Genomic DNA, 24,341 nt, shown 5'->3' with positions numbered 1-24,341 from the left:
ATTTTGAAGGTCGTAGGGATCGAGACAATCAATTGACCGAAACAGTGTCTCTGGATGGCAAGTGAGACAGCGACAGTCGAGGCGCCCAACAGTTGTAATGCGAAAATAGGCAAAGAGGCCAGCGAGAGGGAAACAAACGGGCGAGGAAGAGTGTAATCGTCGATTGAAAAGGAGATTGGGACGAAGGGAGATGGAAATTTCGGAGTGAATAGAGTACGAAAAGGAAGGAGAAGGAGAGGAAAATAAGGGACGAGAGGAAAGGGACGGAGAAGAAGAAGAAGAAGAGGCAAACGAAAAGGCTGTTGGGCAAGACTTGGAAACGATTTTTTGGAGTTGGCCTTGAGTGGAGGGGGGGACCCTGGAAGGCTTTTAATATTAGCGTAAGAATAGGGTGTGGCTACGACAAGGGAGACGTACGATGGCTAACGATGGGAGGGGGTGTGAGATCAGGTCAATTGGTTGTACTGTACTGTAAATGGTATTTTCCAAGCAGATCTTTTCTTTTCTCGTTCAATTGTGAAGTTGACTGTCGTTGAAATATCAGGCCAGGTTGGCGTGTTTGGCATGATGCTAAAAGTCGCCAACAGCACGGCATCAAGAGGGACAGACGGGCAGGCAGAGTCGGAACGACGTTTTAGTGCTGGACCGCTGGTTGAGGCACCGAGGGCGCCAACGGGTGGAGCATGGACACAGGCATTATTACCCATGCGCTCGAGGAAAAAAAAGAGAACTTGTACTGGTGCCAGAACTAACAAGGGTCCGTGTTGTTGTGCAGTTTTTTGTAACTAGTGCAGTATCATTCATGATTGATTTTTGCGTGTTTTGATTCGTTCAACGTTATCAGCTATCGTGGTTCATTTCTGACCAAAGATAACCCGTGAGTACGGAGTACTGACATGTGGGTTAATAGCCGTCGTTGACATTTGCACATGATACGCACAGAACCAATATTGATTTTTTCAATGGAAAAGGAGAAACTCACAGTCTCGTCACAGGCTCGTCCTTGGTTACATTGATCTCGTAATGATGCAGAAGCACGCCCTGGTGGGGGATTGTTGGGGGTCTGGGCCTCGACAAGCTCAAGTGGACCGTTAGTTGATGGGCGGCCTCGATTGCCTGCTGCTGCATGCTGCTTGCTACCTGCATGCTGCATGTTGCAGCCTGTAGATTACAGACTACCAGTATGGCAGTGACAAACTTGGCCCTAGTCATAGTCTGGCATAGTGCATTCTTCTTGGTCCTCGGCTGCAACCACTGGGCAAATCCGGACTTCTGGATGACGCTAGCAGGGGCCTTCTTTTCCTTGTGGTGGATCTCTCTTGTTCGCTTCCCCTTTGCCCCCTGTAAGCCTTGATGGACCACTCACAGCCAACCCAACGTGGCTGGGCCGTTGCCGCCATTGGTCATTTTGCAATGGTTCTGAAAAGGAAGAAAACAAGTGTATATGAGAAAGTTTATACATTTGGTGCGAATCACGAACTAGAATCAACGGCCTCGTTTCAAGTATAACCGAGTAATCCAGTTGTGTAGGCCAATGCCAATACTATGCATCTACCCCTCATGCAGGCGGTCAATGTGGTATATGGACTTTTCGATTTCATACATTTACATTTCATCGGCGCACCAACATGCACAATGCTTTGCCACCTCGCTGCAATCCATCAATTCGTTTCATTTCCTTCCGACATGACCATCTCGATCAGTCATCGATTCCTCGGTCCCCGCAACGGCCATCTTCCGCCCTCGCCTCACCTGTGGCCTCGATCCGAAAAAAAGAAAACAAGAAGAGATTGAAAGCATTTCCCGCTAGCAAACGCCTTGTGCAACCTTGCCATTTACCGACTTCCGACCAATTCTGCCACCCCGACGATCCGACATCTGACGATATATAAGTCGAAATACTCCCCCCCCCCCCTCGAAAAAAATTAGAATGAAAAAAATAAGTCAAAATGTACTCGCTTGTCTTGTCCACCACCACTTGGTTGAATGGAGAACCGGAGGGGCCGTCCTCGAATCCACCACAGCTCCCCTCTCCCCAAAGCAGCTTGGCAGCCCTCGTCCTGCAGACTCCAGAGACCCAGTCTGTCCACAATCCGGCCTGCCTGCAGATTCGCCTCTATCCATTTGATCCATCCATCTATTTAACTCACCATTCATTCATCCACCATCTCATCAATTACTTTCACTAGGGATACTATATGATCGACACAATGCCCGTTCATACCCACCACCTCCCGCCAGCTAACCCCCCGTCTCACTGTCCACTCATCCACACCAACATCTTGATAGTATAACATTCCATCATTACTTCATTACTGCCGACTTTGCTGAATTCTCACAAGTTCCGCCTCCTCTTGGCCATGTTCATGCAATGCGACGTGACTGCAGGCAAGCCTTGCACCATTGCCTTTGCCCCCGCCCAGTCATCTCGACAACCCCATGCCATGCAAGTGCGACCCCCCATGCGGGCCCATGCACCTGGCATCAGTCTTCTGCCCCTCTCTTTTTCTCTTGGACCTTTTCCCTATCATGACAGTCTTCCTATCCTTTCTATTCTCTATTACTTTTGTTTTTCTTGGCTTCATTTTCTCAACTATTTTCCGGCCCGTCTCCATCGTTCGGTGACTGAAATGAGTAACCTTGTCCGCGACAAGCTCTTCACCAAATCACCACTCCTCACACACCTACCTCGGTTTTCCATTAAAAGACAGAAAACTAGGGAAAAAGCAAACTGCCTGTCTAGATCCCGGCTTCAATCCCGTGGCCTACTGTGACATTCCATCGCCCGGTCACGCGACCACCTCCCAGTCTCACGCACGCCCGCCATGCCGTACATGCTTCTTGCATAACCACCAACCAGCCCGCATGCAACCTCGGCGGCCTCGACCTCGACCTCGACCTCGACCTCGCACTACGCTATTGAATTAAAAAATAAAAAAGGAATAATAGTAATAAAAGGAGAAGAATACAAATTCAAATTCACCTGCTAGGCCGATTCCACCGCCCAAGCTCCGCCATTCAATCCCTCGTGCCCATCAGGGCCATCACACCTAGCTTCAGCCTGGCTTAGCGTTCTCGGTCCCAACTTGAACAACATCCGCAGAGCGCTTTAATCCCATTGCGGTTCTCATCAAAGCCCTCGACCTAGCCCGCGGAATTGGCAAAAAGTCAGTCGCTTTTTCCAAAATGACATGTCATGAACAGCAGTTTCGACAGCAATTCCAAAAGAAAAAAAATCTCAAGAAATGACATGCTGCGTGACGCAATGCCGTTCCCCGCGCCAACGAGCCCTCCTTCTCTCCGCATCATTCCTTTGCGAGCCCGTCATGCAGGGTTCAAATCACGGCACCGTTTCCCCGGTTCGCGCCGCAGCAAGCCACCGCCGTAAACATGATGTCTGAAAATGCTTCAAGCAAATCCCTTCCTTTTCTCTGCACCTCGCCAGTTGTCCCACGAGCCTTGTGCACATCTCGCAGCTATCCCTCCGGGACCCTTTTTCCGGCAGGAGAGCACACGACCCTGTGCCATCGCCCCCACTCTCCCAAGCTCTCGTTGCTCCTCGTCGTGCCACTTGTCCATGCATCAGCTCATCAGTGGCTTCTTGTGTTTTTTTTTTCTGGAATGAGTCTTGTATCATCTCTGCTGCAAGTCGGTGTCTCGTTTCGGCGCCCTCCACTGCTCCGTCCACCCACTGCCCCATATCTGCAATCTACAAGTGGCGCCTACTACGGAGTAATAGCCCGACAGCCAAAACCACTATCCCGAACCAGTACTTCCAAAAAAAAATTATGACTTGCGGAAAAGTGTAGTGGGGGATTTTACTCCATCTTCATTATTCGTGCGGCCGTTTGCGCCACATTAGCAGGGAATCGCTTGCGTGCTCGCGACAACAATGAGAAAAGTCCTTGCCTCGTGCGTGTTGTGACCAACCACTTATCAATTGGCAAGAAAGATTCATGTCCAAAAGGACCCTTGGTCGACAAACAGGGTCCCTTGGAGGGGTCACGCGAGCACCTGCCGTTGTACTTGTCCTCTTTCATCTCGATTACGACGAGAATCCCACCCACTTCCTGCAATGCAGTGTCACTGTGTAATTAGGCACGGGAATTTGAGCCGATGCCAAAAGAAAAAAGAAAAGAAAAGAAAAGAAATTGCTAATCTTGTCCCGGTCTCGGCGTATTCTCTCTGTGCCCGACACCCTGCGTCGTAAAAGATAAACGGTGCTCGATATGCCATGATTACTACAATTCCCCCCTCCCCCCAAAAGTTGACAGTATCGATGCCCCGCAAGTGCACAATACAAACGGCCTTGCGCATGTCGGCAATGTATATTGCATCAAACAATGGGCTGACTAGTACCTACACCAGGGATTTCATGTGCGAAAGGGCCATTTTTTAGCTGCAAACTGTAACCTACAATATCTATTCATACTTTTACAGCAAAAAAAAATTGTCGTCTTTTCGCTGTAACTGACGACTTCTCTTCATCTCGTTTATTTTCCTCATATTATACACCCGATGAGCTTCATCATATCCCGTCACCCATGTAATGGCGAAACAATGTCTTTAATTTCTAAAAAAAAAAAAAAAAGAAAAGGATGAAAATGACGAGAGCAAGGGCGCTTCTAAAAAAGATTCTCTTGTGACGGAGGAACTGCCCTTTTCAGCCGCACACCACTGCACCACCACCACCACCACCACAAGGACGAGCCCCGTTTGTGCAGGTCTCACGATACCGCCGGTCCCCGCTCCGCCCCCAACCGCCGCCACCACCAATACCACCATGGCACATGTTTTCCATTTTGTGCTTTTTTTTGCTATTTTCCTTTTTTCCCTTCTCCCCCGGCTTTCCAAATAGCTCCTCACGATAACGACCAAAAAACCGTTTGCCTGTTCGTCCAACAACCAGCCAATCAGTCCTTGGCAGGCAAAGGCTGGTAGATAAAACAAGGGTCCAGCTTTAACATTACGTTTCCGTCAAAAACAAGTGCTACAAGGCCAAAGCAGAGTCTCCATCGTATTCCGGTCACCTATTATATATATATATATATATATATCCTTTCTTCTTTAACCTGGGAAACATTTCATTTTGATTGTTCGTCAGAAGCGAGTCCGGCAGGGCTTTCTTGGCCTACTCAGCTCGGGGTAGTTGGCGATTACATGCGTCGACGGGACAGAAATTGAGACAGCTAGCAAAGCAAATGAAAAGAGGTAAGCTAACCAATCTTTCCAATGTTCAAAAACCACATCGCGCGCGCTTGCGCAGTCGCCGCTCTCAGATTCGACACTATTCGGCGGTACAAGGCAAAGACAAAAGTAACCCGTCCGTCTCCAGTCGTAGTCTTAACTCTAATTGATTCGAGCTTGCCTTTCTGTCAAATATGTCAAGCAAAGAGGAGATTTCTTTTATTAAAACGAATCCAAGGGCTCTTGGCCCGTTTACCTCCCTTCTAGTTCCGTGTGCAGCATGACTATCCAGCGGCGCGAGCCGCACGCTGTTTTCCAGCCAACCTCGGGCATCGAATCTACCCGGTAGAATAAAAAGAAACCGTAAACACAAATAAATCCAATGCATCATCGCTAGAATGCAACATATCGATGCTAAATATATACGCGAGCGAACAGAACAGAGCCAGCGCAAGATCAACGCCACGCCGTGACGATACGGCATCGTCATATGGGACTGTTGCCGGCCCGATAATGACCAATGCACTATTCTTCCGCAAACAAGACGCCCGACTCTAATCCCGGTGCTCCAGCACCTGCGCCACCTCGAGCACGCCGTAGATGCGCCCATTCTCCGTCACTGCAATCACAGCCGACGTCGCCGCGCCTTCTGCCTCGCCATCCGCGCTGCTGCTGCTGCTGGCCGCAGCGGCATCTCCGCCTTCGTCCTCACCACCGATTGTTCCACGCAGAATATCGCGGGCTTGCCGCACCGTCGTCTCGGCCGACATGGCCAGCAAGTCGTGGCACGAGACGAGCAGGCCGCCGCCGCCGCTGCGCAGCTTGCCCAAGGGTTGGAAGAGGTCATCGTCGCGCAGGCCGCGCAGCCGGCGCGGGGCCGCAATGTCCTCGCCCACCCGCACCCAGCCGTGCTTGGAGGCGTAGCCCGCCCGCAGCAGGCTCGCCGCCGGGCTGTCGCCGCGAAGATGGCTGGCGTCGTGGATGTGGTCCCAGCCAACGGCGATTTGCCGCAGCGTGACGGCCTGCGGGGGCACCAGCACCTTTTTGGCCGACGACGACGACGACGACGACGACGATGATGATGACGATGACAATGCGACGGCGGCGACACCAATAGCGCCACCGGGATGGTTCTTGGCAAAAGCGGCCGCGACGTCGGGATGCAGCTCGTGCGCGGCCGTCATGGCCAGCGCGTCGCCGAGGGCGAGGGCTGCAGTCGTCGACGTCGTCGGCGCGGACACGCCAAACGAGACGCGCTCCGGCTCATGGACGGGCGCCGGCACGAGAATGGTGCCGGGCCGTCGCTTGATAAACTCGCAGGCATCGGGTCGCGTGTGCGACGTCATGAGGATCGTCGGCAGCGACTCGTCCAGGTGCGGGAGCACGGCCAGCAGCTCCTGCGTCGAGCCCGAGTACGTGATGAATAGGAGCGTATCGTCGGGGCCCACGATGCCCAGGTCGCCGTGGAGGGCCTCGGTCGGGTGCAAGAAGACGGCGCGCACCGCCAGGCTCTGAAATGTCGCCACCAGCTTCTTGCCAATCAGCCCCGACTTGCCGACGCCAACAATCACCAGCTTGCTGTTGGTCGTGCCCTGCCGCGTGATGGCTTCCACCGCCTTGTGGAAGCCGTTTTGCGCAAAGGCATCCGTCTCGTATAGCTGTGTGAGGTTGGCTAGCGCGAGCGCCTCTGTGTTGAGCACATGCAGGCCATCGCGCAAGCGCACCTCTTTTTTGCCCTCGTCTTCTGCAAAAGTTCCCGTATCCTGGGGGCTTTGCGATGCTGTATATGGGGTATGTGATCTATATGGAATATGCTGGCCCGCCAGTTGAAATGGCTCGGGCGACTCCGTGAACGGTGCCGTCGTATCGGCAGGTACCACGGACGGCGTCGGCGGCGACGGAGGCCGGGTAATCGGGCGCTTCGAGGCGTTGAGAACAATGACGGCGCTGGTCTGTATTGGGCGATGCTCGCCCTTTCTTTGCTCCCCCATTTTGTCTTCTTGAGTTGTTTTGCTCAGGTGATCAGTTGTCACTGCGCACCACTATGGTGTTTCCAATTTTTGCTTGCGCCCCGCGGCGGAGCTCCGAGGACAGATCCGGGACGGCCACAGAATTTGCTCAATTGACGTGATGCAGCTGGCAGATGTGCAATGCAATAATTGCAAAGTTAAATGTTTCTTGTAGGAAAATAAAGATAAGCTGCATTTCGTAATAGATTGATTATAGGGCTAGTGCGGGACGGCCGGACGCACTGCGATACCCCGCCACCTTGATCCTGGTGTCGATTTCGGCTTGGGCTAATCGTACGAGTGACACGCACGTACTTGTCCCTTTTCCGCCGTTTCAGCGAGTCTAGGATGCATGGAATCATTCTCGGTGCGGACCAAGGGTATGGGTAATGCGCGCAGCTCTAGCGAGGCCGGCGAGGGCCAGCCAGTGATGGCGCTCCGAGGCCAAGATCAAACGGTATTCTCGATGCTCAGTATGCGGATCATAAGACGAAATCTGCAAGTACTATTCGTCAACGCGCAACGACCACAGCGCTATGCCCAGCCGAGTCGTGGCGGTGGATACTAGATAGGTGGCCTTTCTGCGGAGCCATGCGGTGACGTGCTTCACTTGGTGCAGCGATGCGTGACGGAGTCGATGCTGGTCATTGGCTGTGGATGGAGAGATCGCGCTATGGAAGATGTTCAAGTAAAGATAAGCTTGTCAATGATTTGTAACCGGAACTGGTTCATCCGAGCGATCCTGTCCATCGGAAAAGGCTCGTCTGCGGTTTGGTGATCATGATAGCGGGACGGGCCAGTTCGGCTGCTCTGCGCTGTTGCAGCGGCTGTCAGTGAAGCGCTTACTTTGAGTCAAGATATGGTTTTACGCCCTGCGAAATCGTTCAAGGGCTGCTATTGTCGACAGGTTGGGCGGCGTGGAGGCTGCCAAGCTGCGTCCACTGAATGCTGGTGAATAGGTAGCGCAAGTAGCCTCCCATCGCTACCGACACATTTTGTGCTGATGTAGATGCTTGTCTGCCTGTTGTCATCTTCGTCTCTCATTGCTATCGACAAATTTCGTGCTGATGTAGGTGCTTGACATGTTGTTGTATTCTGTTTGTTTTCTCGTGCTGAGACTACTCATTCTTTGGCGCCCCCACCAAAGCGCCAGCTGGCGCGCCAGTCCGCATCTAGTCTGACACTTCAAACACGAAACTGGCCGCGTATCGGCTATGGGCGTGACAACGTCAGGCTGTGCACTCACGAAACTATCACGTATGATTTGGAGGAGCTTGCAGCTGGTCTGAAGCTCTCTTTGTAACCTCTTTCTCGCTTGATCGCGCCGTCACCCTCATCCTTTTTCTTCGCCCTTTTATACCCGTACACTCATGAGCAGCTCCCGCACGTTTTGAACCCAGCCACCATGGCACCGCCGGCCAGCGCCAGCAAGTCCAGGCCTCAGAAGGGAGGCCTCAAAAGACTTGAGAAACCGTTGGTGAAGCATCGCACGTCGCGTTTCTCACGATGCGGCTACTGCATGATCTTTCTCGTCCTGGCTGTTGCGTGCGTCATCGCTACTCTCCGCCTGTTTGGCACATCCACCGACTTGCGCCCGTGGTCGCGATTAGGGGACTGGGGAGTTTATGAGTTTGAGGATACTGATGAGCCTCTCGCTGACCTCCCTGCTCCCCATGAGACGGACCGCTATTTACTGGGCGTGGGCAAAGCCGACATTACCGGCCCTGTCGTTGAGCTCAACATGATGGGCTATGCGGACACCAATCAGATCGGCAGCGGCTTACGCCAGCGTCTATACTCGCGTGCTTTTATTGTTGGCGATCTTGATAATCCCAAGGATCGGTTCATCTACCTCGTCCTCGATACCCAGTCTGGCGATACTGCTGTTCGGTTTGGCATTCTCTATGGCCTGCAAAAGCTTGGCCCAGGATATTCCATGTATAATCACGACAACCTGGCAGTGACCGCCACGCATTCACACTCTGGTCCCGGAGCCTGGGTGAATTACTTGCTGCCGCAAATCACAAGCAAGGGTTTCGATAAGCAGAGCTACCAGGCCATTGTAGACGGTTGCCTGCTGTCCATCCAGCGGGCGCATGAGAGCCTCGCTGCAGGTACTCTCAGCGTCGGCAAGACCAAGATTTTCGGTGCCAACATCAACCGCAGTCTATTTTCTTACCACGCAAATCCTGAAGAGGAGCGAGCGCGCTACAACATTAGCACGGAAGACGACGGCTCCGTCGAAAAGGATATCACGGTTCTCAAGTTCCAGAGAGAGGCTGATGGTAAAAATATCGGCGTGCTTACATGGTTCCCCACGCACGGCACTTCGATGCAGGCCAATAATACTCTGATTACGGGCGATAACAAGGGACTCGCAGCAGACCTCTTCGAGCGTCAGGTCCGTGGCGGAAGCGGCGAGACGGACGACTTTGTGGCTGGCTTCTCGCAAGCCAACATGGGAGACGCAAGCCCGAATGTTCTTGGTGCATACTGCGAAGACACGGGTGAGCCTTGCGACTTCAAGACTAGTAGCTGCAGCGACGGACGTCCTGGGTTCTGCCGCAGCCGCGGACCTCTTTTCCTCAAGAATGATTACGGAGCGTCGTCTTGTTACGAGATTGCTCGGTTGCAGGTTGAGGGCGCCATGAGCGTGTACAAGGAGCTCAACGAGAAGACGAACAATGTCAGAGGCGTAGGCGTCAAGGCGGTGCACGAGTTTCACGACATGGCTGGATACGAATTTGTACTTACCAATGGCACCGCGGCTCGGACGTGCCCGGCCGCTTTGGGATACTCATTCGGAGGCGGAACGAGCGACGAGCCGGGGCACTTTGACCTCATTCAACACGGCAGCAACATGACGAATTCCTCTCCCATCTGGCGCGTCGTGCGCTGGCTGCTCAAACCGCCTAGCCAGGAGCAGATGGACTGCCAGCATCCCAAGCCCATCATTCTGGACGTGGGAGAGGTGGGGCGGCCGTATGAATGGACGCCCAACATTGTCGACGTGCAGACGTTTCGCGTTGGCCAGCTCTTGATCGTGGTCAGCCCGGGAGAGGCTACGACGATGGCGGGAAGACGCTGGAAGGAGGCCGTTGCAGCGCAGAGCAAGGAGCAGATGAAGGAGGACTTGGCCGGCCAGGAGCCGATTGTGGTGATTGGCGCTCCCAGCAACAGCTACACGCATTACATTACTACGGAGCAAGAGTACAAGTGAGTGTTGAACGATGGCGCATCCATGTTACAAAGCTAATAAATCAGTATCCAACGTTATGAAGGCGCCTCGACACTGTACGGCGCGCACACGTTGTCGGCGTACATCAATCGTACGTTGGAGACGCTGCACTACCTCAAGGCCACGCACGCGACGCCGCGCGCCGGCCGCAAAGTGCGCCGACTACCGCCGGATAATAGCCTCAAGGCCGTGAGCTTCATCACCGGCGTCGTGTACGACCGGACGTGGTCGGGCCCGTACGGCAGCATCAGCAAAGACGTGGGCAAGACGCGGTTCCGGCGGGGCGAGACGGTGACGGCGCGCTTCGTCGGCGCCAACCCGCGCAACAACCTACGTCTGGAGCAGACGTACGCGGCCGTCGAGCGCAGAACTGCGGAGGCCGGGTCCGGGTCCGGGTCCGGGGCCGAGTGGACGACGGTGCGCGACGACTCGGACTGGGCGCTCGCGTTTCGCTGGAAACGGCTGTCGGCCTTGCGCGGCACGAGTGAGGTGACACTGGAGTGGGAGGTGGAGGAGTGGGCGGCGGACGGCGAGTACAGGTTGAGGTACTTTGGAGATGCCAAGACGTTTGGGGGCAAGATTACGGCTTTTGAGGGTGTAAGCTCGACATTTTACGTTGAATAGGGTCACACAGAACGGTCTAGGCTGGTTTCTTCAAGCAAACATTTATACTGGCGTACGAGTGCTAGAATTATCCCCATTGATTCTCGATATATATGGAGTTTTTTTTTTTTTTTGGAAGCATAAGAAATAGCAGGAACAGCTGAAAAAACTACGGATATAACCGTAATGGGCTTTGGATAGCGCAGTGAGACATTGGACGGACTATGTACCTAGCCCAGTTGCTGGGGGGGCGCGGCGCGGCGTGGAATTCCTGTCAGCGTTTTGTTAGATGTAAACTTTGTATCTAGCGCGGCAAACTTTGCATTAGTCTGGCTCCTGAGGACCAGGGCGAGACCGCGAGGCCATTACTCGGGAAAGCGCATAAACAAAGGAGTGGTACGGATCAAGTTACAAGTTTTATAAATCATTCGGGTCGGAGCATGTCCGTAGTATTTAGTTTGGTTGTAACTAGTAAGAGCTAGGTATTTAGAGGGACGGCGGGGGAAACTGGCAAGTACCCGTACGCGGCAGGGGGGTGTTTTCTGACATGGTCCCTACAGCGTCTCTCCTATGCAATGTCTCTTTGTTGTCAAGTAACACTGTCAAGTCGCTCAGATATGTTGGAATGCATATATATTCGTTCTTACACGTGCTAGATACTCACTACACAGTAAAAAGACATTTTTACGTGACAGCGTAATCTAGCCATGTCAAAAAAAAACACCCCCCCGCGCGTGTCACATCCCGCCCCCCCCCCCCTTCACGGGAAGATGGAACAAGGGGAAGTTGGACCACCGGAGAGATGAATGGCAGATCATCCGATTCGGCACCGGCAACTTTGCGAACGACTCATTAATTTTTTTTTTTCCAGATTGCGAGCCAGACATGCATAAAGCAGATGAAGAATGTATGCGCTGGGCAGAGTATCAGTGCAGATTCTGCGGGCGGGTAATAATAAACACGTCGCACGAATGAAACTTGAGGCCGCCGCCGTCGTCGTCATCAAGGCGCGCTCTTTTCTGCCCACAAACTTGTGATCGGCGGCTTCTGCAGCGCCAACCCCGCCGGAAATGGTTACTTTTAAAAGCCATCTTCCCAAGTATTTCACATGTTTTATGGTTTGCACTATTAATACGCCGTGGCGTTTTTATTTTTATTTTCTTTTTCGTGAGGGGGTTTCGAGTCGGGCGTCCAATAGGTAGGCGTGGCGTTGGCGTGTTGAGCGCCGGCTTATCCGTTCAAAAACGTCAGGGAACATGGTCAAAATCTTTGCAATACTTGACTAAATAACTAGGGCATTTGCATCACAATTCATCTACGGATTGGCAAAGAAAATTTATAAGCCCCTGCGTAGCTGTGCTCTGCATGCAAAACCCACTATTCTGGTTCAACAATCTTCATCTTGTCCGAGGACCTTTCTTTGCCTTGATTTATTAACCTTGTTGATGGGTCAAGGCCCCCCCCCCCCATTTCCCCCCATATCCTTCCTTGCTCCGAAACTAGTTACCCGTCCGTCCCTTTATTCTCCTTCGTCCCGTTGCCCTAGTTGTTTTTCCCTCGGGGCATGCCAAAGCACGCCGAATCAATACCAAACAAAATGTCCCTGACAGAAAGAAATCGGCAAGGCATGCCGCTACATCCTTTTCCCCTCATTTCCATCCATCTTTCAACCTGACCTTTGCCACATTTCAAACGCCATCGACCAACCACATCCGGCCGCTTCGCCACGAACCCCTTCTCGCCCCTCTCTTTTCCTGCTATTCTGGGGTCAAGCTCGTGCAAGCCCGTGCTATCATGATCCGCCTGCCCGCACACCCCCCGTGGCCCCCCCCGCTGCCTTTCCCTCCGTGGCTTGGTCGGATACAACCAGATGGCTGATCTCTTTGCCTGCTTTGCCTGCTTGTCGATGCTCATAAACACCGGATCATTTTTCGCCATAAGAACACGTCTTCGTGCACGAATTTCTCCATAGTTTTTTTTCTTTCCCTAGAAGTATTGAGTGGCACATCTTCTCCAACATTGATAACCGCCCGTTTGTCCATTGTCCCGCCCACTTCGACGATTCGCTTTATTTCTCGCACTCTTGGCTCCTTCCTCGCCAAATACAGTTCCGTCAATCTGGTCCATCTTTCTTCTTGTATTCACCATTTCTTTCTCTCTTTACCCCGGTAACGAAAAAACAAACTTGGGTGGTCGCCCGGGCTCCTCAGCGTGCCAACGTGCGCTAAGCCAGACTGGAGTCTCATCAATTCGTAAAAAGGCAAAACCGCCAACAGCTGTCCTCCACCCGCATTATCTCCTGAGATCCTGAGACGAAATTATCGTTCGATTCCCTGGTTACCCTACATTCTTCATTCTTGCCCCTTTTTTTTTGGTTTTCTTGGATACGCTGCTCACTTTGTCGCTTCATGCTATAACCACATCAACACCATTTACACCATCACCAGCCCGCGGGTCTGAAAGACATGGGAGCCCACGAGCCTACCCGCTTCTTGGCGCCTGCGTTTCCGCCGCGCAATCTCCGGACCATCATCCTCTCCTTCATCGGCACATGCTTCTTCTTTTCCTTTTACCGCCTCTCGCGGCTGCCAGACGCCAGTTACTACCCGCATTACATCTACGACCATATTGCAAACTACTTTGAGCACGGCGTCTACAACAACACGCTCTACCAAAATGGCACAGAAGCCGCCGTCCATCCGCACTGGAACTTCAGTCAACCCTGCCAGGGCTTCCCCAGTTTAGACGGCATTATGCCCGTCATGAAGACGGGCGCCACCGAGTCGTTTGACAAGATGCCCACGCAGCTACTCACGAGCTTGCAATGTCTCCCCGACTTTTTGCTCTTTTCCGACTTGGTATGCTGTCACTCCACAGCTATTACTGACCATCAAGGCTAACGAATCAGGAACAACAAATTGGCAGATATCACATCTACAACGTCCTCGACCGCGTTGAAGACATCCTCAGCAGCGACCGCTCCGAGTTCCTCCTCTACCAGGCCCAGCAAGACTGTCCCATTTCGCAAAGAGAATGCACCACCGGCATGCCTGGAGGCTGGGACCTCGACAAGTACAAGTTTCTCAACATGATGCTGCGCACCTGGGAGATGCGCCCCGGCATGAAGTGGTATGTCTTTGTCGAGGCCGATACCTACGTTGTGTGGTCCAACCTCGTCGATTGGCTCAACAAGCGAATGAATGCGACCGAGGACGTCTATGTTGGCGGCATTGCATTCTTAAACAATCTTCCCTTTGCTCACGGAGGAACTGGCTACGCCATCTCTGGGGTCCTTCTCGAGCGGCTAGTAGCCCACATCAAAGAGATTCCAGCCAAGGAAATCAACGAAATGGCCATGCGCACCTGCTGCGGCGATGCGCTTCTGGCCGACGTTATTGACAAGCTTGCCGTGTCGGTGCTCCGCGCCTCGCCCATGTTCAACGGCGACAAGCCCAACACGCTCCCGTTTAGCCCACGGGACTGGTGCCAGCCGCTCTTTACGCTGCACCACATGAACTCGGAGGAAATTAGCGCCGTCTGGCAGTACGAGCAGACGCGGACCAAGACGGATCCGCTGCAGCTGCGCGACATTTACCAGGCCTTTGTCGCGCCCAACATGGTGCCGCGGCGGCCCATGTGGAACAACCTGGCCGAACAGCGCTGCCTCGCCAAACCCGAGGACGGGCGCAACGTCATTGAGAAGCACGCGCACAAGTCGGTCGAGGCCTGCGCGCGCGTCTGCCTCGCCGAGGGCCTCGACGTCGACGCCGAGGCCTACGAGAAGCTCAAGACGGACGACGAGCGCGACTGGTACCTGCGGCAACGCTACCGCCGACAGACAGCCAGCAAACCCATCAGCAAGGAGCGCCACTGCTTCAGCTGGCGCTACCGCGAAGGAAAATGCTGCACGAGCGACAGCTTCAAGCTGGGGTATCCCGTCGGCGGCGCCAAGAAGGAGCCCGACGCGACGAGCGGCTGGTTCGTCGAGGGCATTGACCGCTGGATCAAGGACCACGGCCAGTGTCCGGACGGCACCGACTGGGTAACACCCACGTGCGTTGGGAAATGGTGCCCGGAAGAGGTGGAAAGGCGCAAAAAGCAGATGGAGCAGGAGCGAAAGAATAAGGAGGAAATGCTCAAGCAGTTTGGGTTGACGTTGGGGGAGCCAAAGCCTAGCGAGGCAGAGGCGAACACAATCAAGGCTGGTGGTATATTCAAGGCCAGCGAGAAACTAGGATGAGCAAGTAAAGGTGTGCAAGTGCATGTACATGTGCAAATGTGTATCATCATTGGTACGGCGTTTTGGATCATGGTTTTGGGTTTACAATGGAAAGCAGGCGTCGATTTGGGTTATTGCATGTATATACTTTTTTTTTTCCAACAGTTTGAAGCTATTCACTGTTGAAAGAGTGTTATTAAACCTGTCAATTCATGAAGAAGAAAAAAACGTGTCCCTCATGAAAAGAAAAGAAAGAGATGTAGCAAGCAGGACTGAATGAAAAGTCTAAAAGTAGCAACTGACAAGAACGACGGCAAAAAAAGGAAATTTCTACTCCGGTACAGGGAATCGAACCCTGGGCTGCTCGGATCGTCAAGTTGTTGTTGAGAGCGAGCGATGTTAGCCACTACACCATACCGGATATGTTTTTAGATGAAAGTCGCAGCCTTATTTGATACTAAGCAGTAGACTCCACTACCCTCACTGCTTCTGACCCCTTGTTCCTGTGTGGTTGGCGTGGTGGTGGTGGTGGTGTCTTCATTTCACTTAGCTGCAGCTCACGCCCACGGTCCACGACGCGGGAGTGCGGTGCATGTTTTGCTAAAAGATGGCCAGTCATTACAAGGACATGGAGGGGAGGGACCTTGCTTTTTTTTTTTTTTTTTTTTTTTCGAGATGATGGTGGGTAGTTGTGGTGGTGGCTGCATATGCGAACGGGTTGGGTAGTGAGTGCCACCACACTTACAAGACATTCGCTTGATGCAAGATGTTGCAACAACGAATCTTTATTTGGTCGTACAAAGTAGTTGATGTGTAGAATTTATTTATGACTTTTTTTTTCTCCAAGTCTTAACTCGTTGTTTAATTATAAAGGGTCGTTCTATTATATAGTAGCGCCATGTGTTTGTTCAGAAAAATGCCACAACTCATCCCGATACAGCTTTATTTTCCCCCCCTTGGAAGGAAAAAGAAAATACACCTCCCGACGCCTAATTCCAAAGAAGAAAAAGAAAAAAGCCCCTTTCGAAAACACAACCCAGCAACATCATGGCGTGATATATACACACATATTCTTTTCCGCTCAAAACGCCCACCGTCCAACGGGGTTTGCCGACAATTCACGCCCACAGCGTCGTTGTAGACGCGTCCACCGCGGGTGGTGTCGTCGCGGGCGTTGTTGATGCCGTTGGGCTGCCGCTGCCGCTGCTGCTGCTGGCTTTCAGCGCGCTGTGCCTGCCGCAGCGGCGCCTGTCCTTTGGTGAGCTCATGAAGCAGTACGACTTGGCGCCGTCGGGCGCCGGTCGGCCAAAGCGCTCCGTAATCTCGCAGTACTGGTAGCCGTCGCCCATCCAGCTCCTAATGTGGCGGTGGAGCTCGCAGCGAGCGATGCCGCACTTGCGGCAGTATACCTGGCCCTTGACGCGGAGCTTGTCGAGCGCCGCGGCGGGGGGGTCATCATTATCTCGCGACGACGACGACGACGTCTGTTCCAGTTTACGACGATGGCTGCTGCTGCTGCTGCTGCTGTTGCTGCTGCTGCTGTTGCCGCGGTGATTCAGATGATGCCGGACGCCGCGCCACACCCACTCCAAATCGTTGGGCCCGTCGTAGCGGCTGCTCAGCGGGACGCGGCTATTTTTGCGGCGGTGAATCGTGTACAGCTGGCGGTGGGCGAGCCCGAGGCACACGGCATCAATGGGGTCGAGAAAGTCGAGCAGCGCGTAGTGGAGCTCGGGCGGGAGGTCGAGCAGTCCGACGACGCCGGGCGCAGCGTGCGGCGACGGCCGGGGCTGGTTGGGTGCGAGCACGGCGTCTTCAGGCTCCTTGTCCGTCGCCGAGTAAGATCGCCGCGGGGGCTTCTTCTTTTTCAACTCTGGCCTCCGCCCCGCCGCAGCCGCAGCCGCCGCCGAGGACGACGCGGTGGTGGAGGAGGCGGTGAGCAGGACGGCGTTTTCGGGGATGCTAGCCTCGGTGGGAACGTGCGCGGCGGAGGAGGAGGAGGAAGACGGTGAGGGCGTGACGGGCGTGGTAGTGGAGCCGCCGCCAAGGGAGACGGATTGCAAGGCGGCGAGGATATCGAAAGGGACGGCATCGCCCTGGAAGTCGGTGACGGAATAGCCGCGGCGGGCGGGACGCTTGGCGAGGAGGGCATCGCGGGGGGTGGTGGTGGTACGCTGGGCGTGCGTCGTGGGGTTGGCGAGCCACTGGACCATGGCGGCGGTTGTTGTTGTTGATGGATGGCCGGGGAGGGTGAAGGAGTAAGGGTACGGTGCGGGGTCAGATTTGAAAAAGGGCGAGGTTTCGTGTCAGGCTGCCAGCTGGTTTATATGATGTGGGCGTCGTTGGATTGTCGGGTGACGCTTCGGTCACCGAACAAAGGCGACTTTTGGTTGTTCGTGGAGAAACCGGGGGTTTGGGCGGGTAGGGAGACGCGAAAGCTGTCCAAGCTGGTCCGCCTCGCGTCGTACAATGCCTTGTCGGAAAAAGTGTGGCAATCAGAGGGTTTGTCACGATGGGTTTTGCGCGAGGACTCTTATGTGTGATGAGATGACGATATGTATGACGGGGGCTGATATGGGGAAGCGGTCAAGAAGCTTTCATAATCTGGTATGAAGACGGAAACAGGGTTCGGAGAGAAGTGCAACGGAGGCGAGAAACGCGGACCCTGAATTTTGTCTTTTCCCTTTTTTTTGCCCAGGTACCCATACGGAGAAGACGGCGAACTGGGACCGAGGCGCGAGAGACAAAAGGTGTGGATGGGTGGAGGTTCTGTCTTCAGCACGGCGACACCGCCCAGAGAGATGCCAATTTTAGTACCTCGCAGTCTGCGTCTCGTTGCAGAAATAAAATCATGCAGTAGTGCATTGTAGCCACCACCTCACTTTTAGTCATGGACATGTGTATTTTTCAATCGTACCTCGCTCTTGTCTTCATCTTCGACCCTCAAACTGATGCATTTCGAGGGCATGACTTTCGTTTGCGACATCCAGTATCAGCATCAGTACCAGTACCAACCTATGTACCTGACCCACTACGACCTCACCAAACCGTAATCATTTTCCGCTCACTGCGATGGCAACTTGGCAAGCTACATGGCCGAGTTGCTCAAGATCGTGCGTGGCGTGGACTACAAGTGGAGTTGTTCAAGCTCAGCAGCCCCAACTTTTGCGTCATAACCTCTCTTCTCATTCGTCCACGGCTCTTGGATCCCTCTCATCTTCCCGTCGATCCAAAGCATCTTTTTCGGGGTCCAAAGACTTTTACGAAAAAACCACGGCCGAGATTGAAAATACAAAAGAACTCAGCGTGTGTGTTGTGTCTTGTGTGTGTGCATGCATGTGTTGGAGGTGCTTTGATGCCACGTTTTGAGGCTCAAGTTCCGAGACCCTGGGTTATCCGTTTGCCCACCTATTTAGTTCTTGGTGCCGAGACAGACATGCTGCCACGCAGCCGCGCGTGACCAGCCATCCCACCCAAGCACAAGAACGAAACGAAGTCTACTCATACGTCATCCCATGAAGCTCCCACTCGAGACCTCATCCGAGGGTCTCTCTCGCAATCCATCATTTACTTTCTCATCTCCACTTCAAGAGTTGATTCTGACAGCAACCCCCGTCGTCCCCATTTAGCACCGGACTATTTTCGATGTCACGGCCATTGGCAAAAATGGTCCCTCTTCTCCATCAACACGGGACCTACCAACCTGAGACCCCTCACACTACGCTTCCTAACCATTCACGCGCCGTCACTCTTGTCACTACCAGGCCGCATCAGTAATGGCAAGATGCATATCTCCACTGTCTACGTAGTCAACCTTTTAGTGACTGGGGCAGACAACAAACTTGTCCGCCCGTCGAGGCGGCTTCATCTCGCGAGATTGGCCTAAGCTAGCTGCCCAATGCCAACCTTTGTGCTCCGCCGTCCAATCGCCACGTATCACACGCCAGCACGTCAGTGTCCATTTCAACAGAATGTCAATAGAAATTAGCAACTTGGAATCCAAGCATGTCCTAGGTAAACTGGTCATGACTGTACACTGCTGTTTATGCTTTCGTGCGCCACGTCGCAAATCACAATAGTTGTAAAAGACATTTGAAGATAGGAATAGGTATACTTCATGAACCAAACCAACAGCCTGTCTACTCCTTGCCATGTCCAAACGAGAAAGAGAGCAACAAGAAAAGATCGCAGATTCAATAGTCAGATGCAGCCAGTCGGTAGTTTCGGAATAAGAGCACCACCATCACCGAGCCCTTATTTCTTTAGATCGCAACCCAGATGAGCATAATTACCACATCCATGCCCTTGCTCTCACCGCCGTCGTACTTGAATGTCCACATGCCGTCCTTCTTCTCGTCCCAGTACGCGCCTGTTGCGCTGTGCATTCCGCGGCGGCCTACGTGCGGCTTGCCGTCCGTCGCCGTCGCCGCTGCCGGGGCCTCGCTGCTTGTCGAAATGTGCGGCTGCTGCGCGTCCTTGCTGTCCGCGCCTGTCCGCGCTTTGCTGAGCGACGATGTCGGCACCAGGTGCTGCACAATGGTGCTGTTGCAGGCAAACTTAAACGAGGGGGCGCCGGCACCCTGGGGGGTCGATTCCGAGATGACAGCCTTGAGCATCGAGTTCTGTTTACACAATCTTAGCAAGAAAGAAGAGAACCGAAGCAGCCGCGAGCAATGCATTCCGAGATCGATCGACAAGGGTCTTTCATATGTGGGCTTCTTACAATTATGTTCGAGTTCCATTGCTCCGTCTTGGAGTGATCGTAAAACTCGGCGTTGCCAATAGAGCTATTGCACACCTATCGCGCGAGTTAGTAGGCGCACTTTCCGGTATGTTGGGAATCTCCGTCGTGAGCTATGGCAAGTATATTTGAGCGTACATCGGTGGCAATCTGCTTCAGGCGGTTGAAGGCGACGGGCTGCGAACGAGGTGCATGTTAGCAAAAGGGGCGTCGTAGCAATGACGAGGGTGCATCTCCCACAACCCCTCCATGTTAGGACCTCATACCGGTGTAGACATTTTGCACGGGTTCTAGGATACTGTCGCGTGCGTTGAGAAAGCGTCCGTGGCTGACGAGTTGCGTCACTGGGAGTCGGCCGTTTGACTGCAATGTGGTGTGTGCGAGGCGGCGGGGGGAGGGGGAGACTAGAGGAAAACGTCGTGGCTATCGTCAATGAGGATACGCAAAGGAAAAAACGGCAAGGCTTCTGCGTCAGGATGGGGAACAAACGTCTGGCAGGTATTTAGGTAGGCTGCACGCGAAGGGGGGAAGGGAGGGCTGGCGCGTGGGATTGGTTGGTTGGGAGTTGTTTGGGCGATGGGGGGTTTGTTTGTGTTTGGGCGGGCTCTGTTTTGTTGGCGCACCGGGCAACTTATTGGTGGTGCCGCATCGATAACGATTGGACGAGGGGGCGGCCCGCTGCATGTGTTGCACAAGATGCGGATTCAAAACGGAATTATGAAAATAAACTAACCTACATTACATTGACATTGTCTAAGAATAAATTATCTGAATGACAATATGTATTGACCGGCTTGCAGACGCATATGCTATTGACCTGTAGTCGTAGTTACCAGTGTCAATAGACAGATCGGTAGCCACATAACACAGTCCGAGACCCGATAGTACCACCAAAACACAACCACCAGAGCATACTTTCACAACCTCACCCAGCTCAAGGGGAAAAACAAAACTTTGCTATATGATCCCGTTAGAATGCTGCTTCCGCCACAAAATGCTAGCTCGCCCCTTGGCAGCCCATTCCCAGGCTTTGGCCTCTTCAGCCACCGGCGTGGCTCACGTGACTGACAGCCAACCAAGGACCCCACGTGCCTTTACCAGTGCGAGGCGGCCTCAAGGAAGCAGAGCTTAGCTATACCGAACCACCTAACAGTGGGGCACGACTTGGTCGTTCTCGGTCGCCATAGTCTGCAAAGTAGTTAGAGAGAGCTTCGAGGAAGCCTCTTTTTTTGTTAATCCTCTCGTCTGTGACAATTGTCTGCCTCTCTGTTGGGCTCTAGAACGAAACATTCAATTGTAGCGTGCTGGCGGCGAACAGTCCCAAAGACGCTGCCTGACTTGTTCTATTGAAGGACCACCCGTCATAAGCGACTGTTTTCGTCCATCTCCCCGACTTCGTTCCACACGACGACTCGACGAGGCAACGCTTCCAAAACCACGCACAACGCCAATTACATCGAACAATCGAGCATTTTTGACACATACTTCCATCCTCCGCAACCGCGCCAATCATGTCTTCTCAGCCTCTGCTCCAAACCGCGCCCGGTACGTCGTCGTCCCCCCCCAGAAATCACCACTGCCCACGCAACCCCTCAGCTAATATCCCCTCCCCTCCTGCAGGCAAGCGCATCGCGCTGCCCACTCGCGTCGAGCCCAAGGTCTTCTTCGCCAACGAGCGCACCTTTCTCTCATGGCTAAACTTCACCGTCATCATCGGCGCCCTCGCCATTGGCATGCTCAACTTTGGCGACCGCGTTGCCTTTATCTCGGCGTTTCTCTTCACCGCCGTCGCCATGCTCACCATGATATACGCCCTCGTCACGTATCATTGGCGCGCCAAGTCGATACGCGTTCGCGGCCAGGCCGGCTTCGACGACCGCTTCGGGCCCACGGTGCTGGCCATTATCCTGCTGCTCGCCGTCGTCGTCAACTTTGTCCTGCGCATCATGGACACGTCCAAGAAGCAAAAGGGCGGCCATTAAAAACAGGTCGGCGGGCCCAAGCTTGGACAGACCAGAAGATGAATGGACAATGGATGCTGGTTGTGACTGCGTTGGTGGTTTGAGTGGAAAAGATGTGAAATGTGTGTTGCTGCACTATATAAGCCATGTGTGACTGTCGGCGTTGTTTTTTGAATCGTGTCTATATGACATCCTTTTTGGACATATCCATGAATGCTTGTATAAGAGTCAACTCAATAGCGAAAAACAAGCGATTGAAAAAGTAGAAAAATCGAGATTCCATTATATTGGGTATCAAAATCATGATCAAATGTGTCAATGCCAAGTAGTATGTATGCCCAACGCCATGAATGCATTTCCTATTCAGTTACAAACTCCACCAGCCCGTTTTCCTTGTTTGCTCCACGTCACTTTCCACTCGTCTGCACGGTCACACCATCTTTCGCTTTCAGTTCCGGAATGGCCGCTGTCGACAAGAATATGCGCAACGACTTGGTCGTCCTGTCTGGCGCGGGCGGTAGCACCGCCTTTTCGAACCTCGACTGCATCGTCTCGAACGCATCACTTTCGTCCCCATCCTCTTCCTCCTCCTCCTCCTCCTCCTCCTTCTCCTCCTCTTCCTTCTCCCCTTCCTTCACATGCAGCACCGTCTCCTCCACCACTTGCTCCTTCTTCTTCCTCTTCTCTCTTTTCCTCGTTGCCCGCTCCGCGTCCGCCCGCGACACGTCAAACAGCTGATTATACTGGTACCACGTCGCCTCTCCCTGCTCCTCCAACAGCCTCTTGCATTTTTCCGCCACCGAAATCATCTTGCAGACCTCTGTCGCGCGCGCGTGTAGCAGCACCACGCGGGGCTTCTTTCTCCCATCGCCACCACCACCACCTGCTCCTCCCAGCAGATGCGTCGTAATGTGCACCAAGCGCTTGCGGATCGGCGTCGAGGAAATGACGGACGCGGGCAGCACGTCGTACTTTGCGCCGAGTTCATGCAGGATGGGCGCGTGCGGCGCGCAGAGCGGAGAGTCGTGCGCTGGTCCGGGGGGCAAGCTGTCGCTCGGAGGGTGCCGAGGTTTCTTGGAGGCGGCAGGGTTAGCGATGGAGGTGGAGGGTTTGCGCTTTTTGGAGGCGTGATTCGCTTCGGCAGCGGGCATGGTGTCGAGAGTGCCCTTGAGCTAGACAAAGTGTTTGGGCGAGGTTTGGTTGGTAGCTAGAAGAGTCGTCTGTTCTAAATAGTCGGATAGACGATAAAAAGCATCGGTCCGTATCGATAACATCGGATTATCGATAACATCGGTAGTAAAGTGGGGGTAGTCGATGGATGTAGGGTAGCGCGTTACCAGCAGAAATTCTCGAGTTGGCCGAGGTATTTTCGAGGCTGCGGCATGGAAATCTGCTTGTGTCGCTCGACTACTTCCTTCGGTGGTCTATTTAAATAAACGTGGTTAGATTGTGGCCTGGTCTAGTTGAGGTGCAATAATTTGATCTGAGCTACGAGCGCGTGGGTGCATAAGTCCAGTCAATCCCTGCTGTGGACGATATTTCTCCTGCAGGCAGCACAGAGTACTGGCCATGCGAGCAAGATGGGGAAAGGGAAACAGTGCACGAAATGATGCCTTCGTAACTCCAATATTTCGCAGCATCACTATCTTCCCAAGCACCTTCTGACTTGATAGCTCGTTGCGACGATACGACGCTACAGCAAGCGAGTTGACATGACGCTGGCGTACAAATCCGAACCACTCGCTGCAGCCACAGTGCACCAGAGAAGAAAAAAATGGCACCGTCTGTGGAAGACTAGAAAATGCCACCAGCTGTGTGGCGCAGTGACCTGGCGCATTTATTCTCATAAAACTCCTAGTCGGGACTCTGGCTGAGAGGCATGTACGACGCTATTTATTACGGAATATAATATAGGTGGTCACCGAGCCCGTCGCACCAAGCAGGCTGTTGAACAAGAAGAAGCCACAGTGGCATATTGCAGAGGGACGAATCACGGCAAATGGCAGCTGCCGGTAACACAATTACTTTACTCGACTGGTGACCTGCTTTGCCGGAAGAAGGTAGATTAAATAGAAGATAGGAAAAGTCTAGTTACGAATCTGGTGCTGATTACGAGTAGATTTCATGTGCCCCCGGCAGTCGTAATAATAAGAATAGAGAGGCTCGAGGCCGGAGCAGGGAGAGTGGAGAGTGGAGAGAGCATCTTAGCGTTTTCCACTAGCGCTGCGCCAATCTGGCAGTCAGGATGGAGTAGAGTTGCAGCGGACAGAGGAACCAAAAGCTCGGAGCTAGCTAATAGCGGGCGTGGAGAAGAGAAGCAAAAAGAGCTCACCGGAAGCTAGCGAAGCTTAGGAGAAAGCTGCTAGAAAAAAAAAAAAAAAAA

At 53.3% G+C, this 24,341-nt stretch overlaps 7 protein-coding genes across 7 annotated transcripts; 3 read left to right on the top strand and 4 right to left on the bottom strand.

Moving 5' to 3' along the window:
- Positions 1 to 5,741: 5,741 nt before the first annotated feature.
- Positions 5,742 to 7,178, bottom strand: BBA_04806 (SIS domain-containing protein; the record flags this gene model as incomplete). The annotated part of the gene is made up of 1 exon (XM_008599903.1): positions 5,742 to 7,178. The coding sequence occupies one exon, from the start codon at positions 7,176 to 7,178 to the stop codon at positions 5,742 to 5,744; it is 1,437 nt and encodes a 478-aa protein (XP_008598125.1).
- A 1,423-nt stretch (positions 7,179 to 8,601) lies between these two features.
- Positions 8,602 to 11,058, top strand: BBA_04805 (neutral/alkaline non-lysosomal ceramidase; the record flags this gene model as incomplete). Its single annotated transcript, XM_008599902.1, has 2 exons — positions 8,602 to 10,412; positions 10,461 to 11,058. The coding sequence occupies 2 exons, from the start codon at positions 8,602 to 8,604 to the stop codon at positions 11,056 to 11,058; spliced, it is 2,409 nt and encodes an 802-aa protein (XP_008598124.1).
- Positions 11,059 to 13,502: 2,444 nt separating this feature from the next.
- BBA_04804 (tripeptidyl peptidase SED3) lies at positions 13,503 to 15,277 on the top strand (the record flags this gene model as incomplete). The annotated part of the gene is made up of 2 exons (XM_008599901.1): positions 13,503 to 13,895; positions 13,946 to 15,277. The coding sequence occupies 2 exons, from the start codon at positions 13,503 to 13,505 to the stop codon at positions 15,275 to 15,277; spliced, it is 1,725 nt and encodes a 574-aa protein (XP_008598123.1).
- Positions 15,278 to 16,374: 1,097 nt separating this feature from the next.
- Positions 16,375 to 17,469, bottom strand: BBA_04803 (F-box domain-containing protein; the record flags this gene model as incomplete). Its single annotated transcript, XM_008599900.1, has 1 exon — positions 16,375 to 17,469. The coding sequence occupies one exon, from the start codon at positions 17,467 to 17,469 to the stop codon at positions 16,375 to 16,377; it is 1,095 nt and encodes a 364-aa protein (XP_008598122.1).
- A 2,049-nt stretch (positions 17,470 to 19,518) lies between these two features.
- On the bottom strand, positions 19,519 to 20,275 carry BBA_04802 (tctex-1 family protein; the record flags this gene model as incomplete). The annotated part of the gene is made up of 4 exons (XM_008599899.1): positions 19,519 to 19,878; positions 19,980 to 20,054; positions 20,136 to 20,174; positions 20,264 to 20,275. The coding sequence occupies 4 exons, from the start codon at positions 20,273 to 20,275 to the stop codon at positions 19,519 to 19,521; spliced, it is 486 nt and encodes a 161-aa protein (XP_008598121.1).
- A 1,233-nt stretch (positions 20,276 to 21,508) lies between these two features.
- On the top strand, positions 21,509 to 21,979 carry BBA_04801 (vacuolar transporter chaperone 1; the record flags this gene model as incomplete). Its single annotated transcript, XM_008599898.1, has 2 exons — positions 21,509 to 21,542; positions 21,618 to 21,979. 2 exons carry the CDS (start codon positions 21,509 to 21,511, stop codon positions 21,977 to 21,979), a joined length of 396 nt encoding a protein of 131 aa, XP_008598120.1.
- A 386-nt stretch (positions 21,980 to 22,365) lies between these two features.
- Positions 22,366 to 23,109, bottom strand: BBA_04800 (uncharacterized protein; the record flags this gene model as incomplete). Its single annotated transcript, XM_008599897.1, has 1 exon — positions 22,366 to 23,109. The coding sequence occupies one exon, from the start codon at positions 23,107 to 23,109 to the stop codon at positions 22,366 to 22,368; it is 744 nt and encodes a 247-aa protein (XP_008598119.1).
- Positions 23,110 to 24,341: the final 1,232 nt, after the last annotated feature.

Source organism: Beauveria bassiana (assembly GCF_000280675.1).
Source record: "Beauveria bassiana ARSEF 2860 unplaced genomic scaffold BBA_S00011, whole genome shotgun sequence".
NCBI classification, from domain to species: domain Eukaryota; kingdom Fungi; phylum Ascomycota; class Sordariomycetes; order Hypocreales; family Cordycipitaceae; genus Beauveria; species Beauveria bassiana.
This window is presented reverse-complemented; position numbering and strand designations above follow the sequence as displayed.